The 3,816-nt window shown below is 59.8% G+C and overlaps 1 protein-coding gene across 1 annotated transcript in view; it reads right to left on the minus strand.

Annotated features, from left to right (window-relative positions):
* The window catches only part of DEAF1 (DEAF1 transcription factor), a gene marked incomplete at its 3' end in the record, with an annotated part of 16,909 nt that overhangs the window by 10,124 nt on the left and 2,969 nt on the right, over positions 1 to 3,816 (minus strand). Inside the window, exons 3-6 of the mRNA XM_010845779.1 lie at positions 3,501 to 3,630; positions 1,853 to 2,184; positions 432 to 561; positions 25 to 171 (exon numbers count right to left, since the gene is read on the minus strand). Of these exons, the coding sequence (XP_010844081.1) occupies positions 25 to 171; positions 432 to 561; positions 1,853 to 2,184; positions 3,501 to 3,630 (739 nt within the window). The remainder of the gene's footprint in view (positions 1 to 24; positions 172 to 431; positions 562 to 1,852; positions 2,185 to 3,500; positions 3,631 to 3,816) is intronic.

Raw genomic sequence — 3,816 nt, forward strand, 5'->3', positions numbered from 1 at the left:
TCCTCCTGGGCCGCCCCCACCCACCTGAGCCAAGCCTGCTCTTGTATAAGGTGCCGCTGATGTTGCGGCAGCGCACGGGCAGCTCGCTGTCGTACACCGACGGGTCCCAGTTGTACTTGGTGCCACCCTTCTCTTGACCGGGAGCCAGAGGAGTGGGAGGAGACTGAGGTCCTTGAGCAAAGAAAGCACCGTGAGAGACCCTAAGCACAGCCTGGACCACAGGGAAGCACAGGGACAGCTCGACTCTCACAGGTCCTCCTCAGCTCAGCACCCCGCCCCCACAATCCTGGGCAACTCTCACTGCCTGGAACATTTTCTACTTAATCAGTATTCGATATTCAAGTTCCCCACAAAACACAGAAGCTCACCCAGGAATACACAGCAGCCCAGGGGGCACTTGGCCCCGGAGGCCTGGAGTGGGCAGACGGTACCTGGGGTGAGAGGGGCTGCAGGTGCCTTCAGCCCGGCGGTCTCCACGATGCTGCCGTCCGTGTGCACGACGATAAGTGTGGCCTTCTCGGGGTTCAGGCTGTCCCCAATCTGAAGGGCTGTCCTGCCCGACTGCAGGACAGAACACCCACTGTCTCAGAGACAGCCGCGGCACCCCTCTGTACCAGGCTGTGGTCCCCCAGACAGGTTCCAGATGACACCACCCCCAGGGGGGCCTCTTTCAGACACTGAGCCAAGACCAACCAGAGGTGAGGTCTGCGTGGCCCCGAGCAAATGCTCATGTGGCTTGTCCAAATTAAGGGATAAACACGCTTCCGGCACAGGAAAGGCCCTTTCTTCTGCCTGGAAAGCTCTCACGAGGTCACAGGTCTCAAGGGACGGTCTCCAAGAGGCCAAGTCCATTGGTACAGGAGCCAAGATCCGGTTGGTATGGGACCTGTTCTCATGCCCAAGTCCCACGCAGAGAAGGGGCCTCCCAAGCCACACTGCCCACACGCCTCCCCACGGGCCTGTATGCTGCTGTGACCTCAACTGCCTCCCCCCGGCCAGTGAGACGCCCCACTGCCCGTGAGGAAGCCAAGCCCACCCCGACTGCCCCCAGGCACACCTCACGGCCTCGCCCAGATAGCCCTGCAGTGGACTAGGGACCCTGCACACCGAGGTCTGGGACGTGCTCCTGCTACCACGCTGAGAGGGAAGCACCGAGGCAGAGGCCTTTGCTCCTCTCTGAAAACGCTGCCTTCACACCAGAGGAGGTGAGGAGTCGACCGCGGGGCTCAGGGCCCCCACCCATAGGCACACGCACACCTGGCCTGCTCTCACAGACCTGCGGGGTCACTGCCTCAGTCAGGGCGTCGGCCCTGCGTGAGTGTGAATCGCTGGACTCGTGCGACTCTGGAGCAGAAAAGCAGAACGTTTTGTGCTGGTTCGAGAGCCACAAAGGGTCTTTCTAATGAGGCAGGCAGGACGTGCGGAAACTCGAGCCGCCCTCTCCCTGTCGGTGTCCAGGAAGGTCACACCAGATTCCGGGCCTTCCTGTCGTCAGAGCCTGTGGACGCGGGCGCCCTAACTTCCCGACCCTTAGGACCAGAGAGCCCGCTGTTGGGTTGGATACCGGCCCGAGGCACGGAGCTACTGCCTGGCTACCGGCCGGTGTCTCTGGGCACCAGAGCATATAAACCCACGCTCTTAAACCTGCGTCCCCGAGGCCTCCACTGACCTGCCGCCCTCACACTCGCGAGTGAGCTTCCTGCCAGTCGCTGTCCCAGTGACAACTTTGCTTCAAGTGTACAGACCCCCAGGCGTGCTCCCGCTCCCCCCGGGGAGCTCGGCGGAGGGCGGGCTCAGGGTCCCCGGGGAACGGGCCACCCTCCTTGGGCCGGAATTGGCCCTAGTGTCTTACCAGCACGTGGCCTGAGAGCGAGGCCGCATTCGCCACAGACGTGGTAAAGACGTTGTCTGCCGAGGCACCCACGTTGGCTACTGTCACGGTGGTCACCTCTGCAACACAGGAGCCTGACTCAGCGCCTGGCTGGAGCCAGAGGCCACCAGGGGACGGGGTGGTGGGCAGTTGCCACGGCAGGTCCCTGAACTGCCAAGGGAGGCCTAACCCTGGGCATGAAATGCCCGACCAATGTTTCCAGAACACAGTCTGATAGACCTGATCCTTCCAAGGATAAGAGGCTACCTCTCCATCCCCGCAGAGCCTGTCACGCACGGTGAAGACCCACTGAGCTGGTCACAGCTCTGCCAAACTGCCCTGGCCTTGTGCTCCCTCCTGGGGAAAAAAAAACCACCCAGAAGGAGCTTCTCAGACCCCAGAGTCCCGTCCCTTGTTGTGGGGACCCTCCCAGACCCCACGGGTCAGCACGGTTCTGGCTGAGGTCCATCCCTCCCTCCCCCTCCATCACCTCGACCTGCCACTGACCTCTTCTTCCTGAAACCCATCAGACCTGTCGGTGCCCCCCCGCCCCCCAACATGGAGCCTGGCCCCTCCCAGCAGCCTGCGTACCCCACCTCCCTGCACCGCCCCCCCACAACCCACACCTGATGGGCTGCCCTGACAGCCTTCCCCTGATGCTCGCCCCACTCCAGGGGTGGCACCGCGTTCCAGAATGTCCCAAGCCTAGCTGGGCCTGTGCCTGGCAGAGGTGCTCAGATTGACAGAGGGTCCCGCACAACCTGTCGACCTGTGCTCACTGAATTGCTCTGAAAATCCCTCTCCCGTGTGTCTTCTCCACCGTTTCCCAGGGAGCCTGGGGCTAAGGGGCCTGAGCCCATGCTCAGGTCTACACACCTGGCCAGCAGCCCAGAGGAGGCAGCCTCAGCCCAGCACACGTCCTGTTGAGCTACTGAAACCCAGGAGTCACCTGATCTCAGTAACTCACAACAAACAAGTTTTAACACACTCAAAAAACACAACTATAAAACTGTGCAAGGAAAAAAACAAACACCTGACATTGGGGCTTCCCCGGTGGCTCAAAAAGAACCCACCTGCCAGCGCAGGAGACAGATTCGATCCCTGGTCTGGGCAGATCCCACACGCAGCAGGGCAGGTAAGCCCATGCACCACAACTACTGAGCCTGTGCTCTAGAGCCCAGGAGGTGCAACCACCGAAGCCGACACACCCTAAGGCCGACCTCCGCAACAAGAGGAGCTGCTGGAACGAGAGACCTGTGCACCACCGCTAGACAGCAGGCTCCACTCACAGCCAGCAGCGGCGAAGCAGCAGCAAAGCCCGCGCAGCGATAAAAACCCAGCAAAATCAAAAGTCAAAAATTAAAAAAAACCTGATGTCAATACATTTCTTTGATATTAGGACAAACAACATCATAGTTCTTTTCCGCCTTCAGAAACATGTGTGCATATAACATAAACCTGAAGAAAAGTCTAAGTATTCAAGATCTCAATGTTAAACCAATTTAGCAACGAAAGTGGAACCCTTGTTTAAGGGCCACAAACCCTTCTTCCCATGCTTCTGCGAGAATCCCGAAAGACCCCAGCACAGGCGGACCAGAGGCAAGGCGGGCAGCAGGGGAGCTGGCCCCACCCAGCACCTCCAGCGCCAGGTAAACGCAGGAGAACCTGGATGCGGAGGCCGCTGTCCAGTTCTGAAACCCACGAAGTTCCTTCTGGAAGAAGAGCCCCAGGACACTCCCCAAAGGTTCCAGCGCCTGGCTCTGTGGGCCAACCGGGAGCCTCACGTGGGAGGGACCGTCACTTGGGAAAGTCTCTACCTCCTTCAGGATGGTGTCCCAGGGAGGCACAACCTCTAAAGGGCGCTTTGGGGCGTGGCTCAGGAACCTTGAGAATGAGCATGTTCTGTTCATCAAGAACAAAAACGTGGAAGGGAAGACCCATCAAGG

This window comes from Bison bison, unplaced genomic scaffold (genome assembly GCF_000754665.1).
Source record: "Bison bison bison isolate TAMUID 2011002044 unplaced genomic scaffold, Bison_UMD1.0 scf7180017848696, whole genome shotgun sequence".
Taxonomy (NCBI): Eukaryota; Metazoa; Chordata; class Mammalia; order Artiodactyla; family Bovidae; genus Bison; species Bison bison.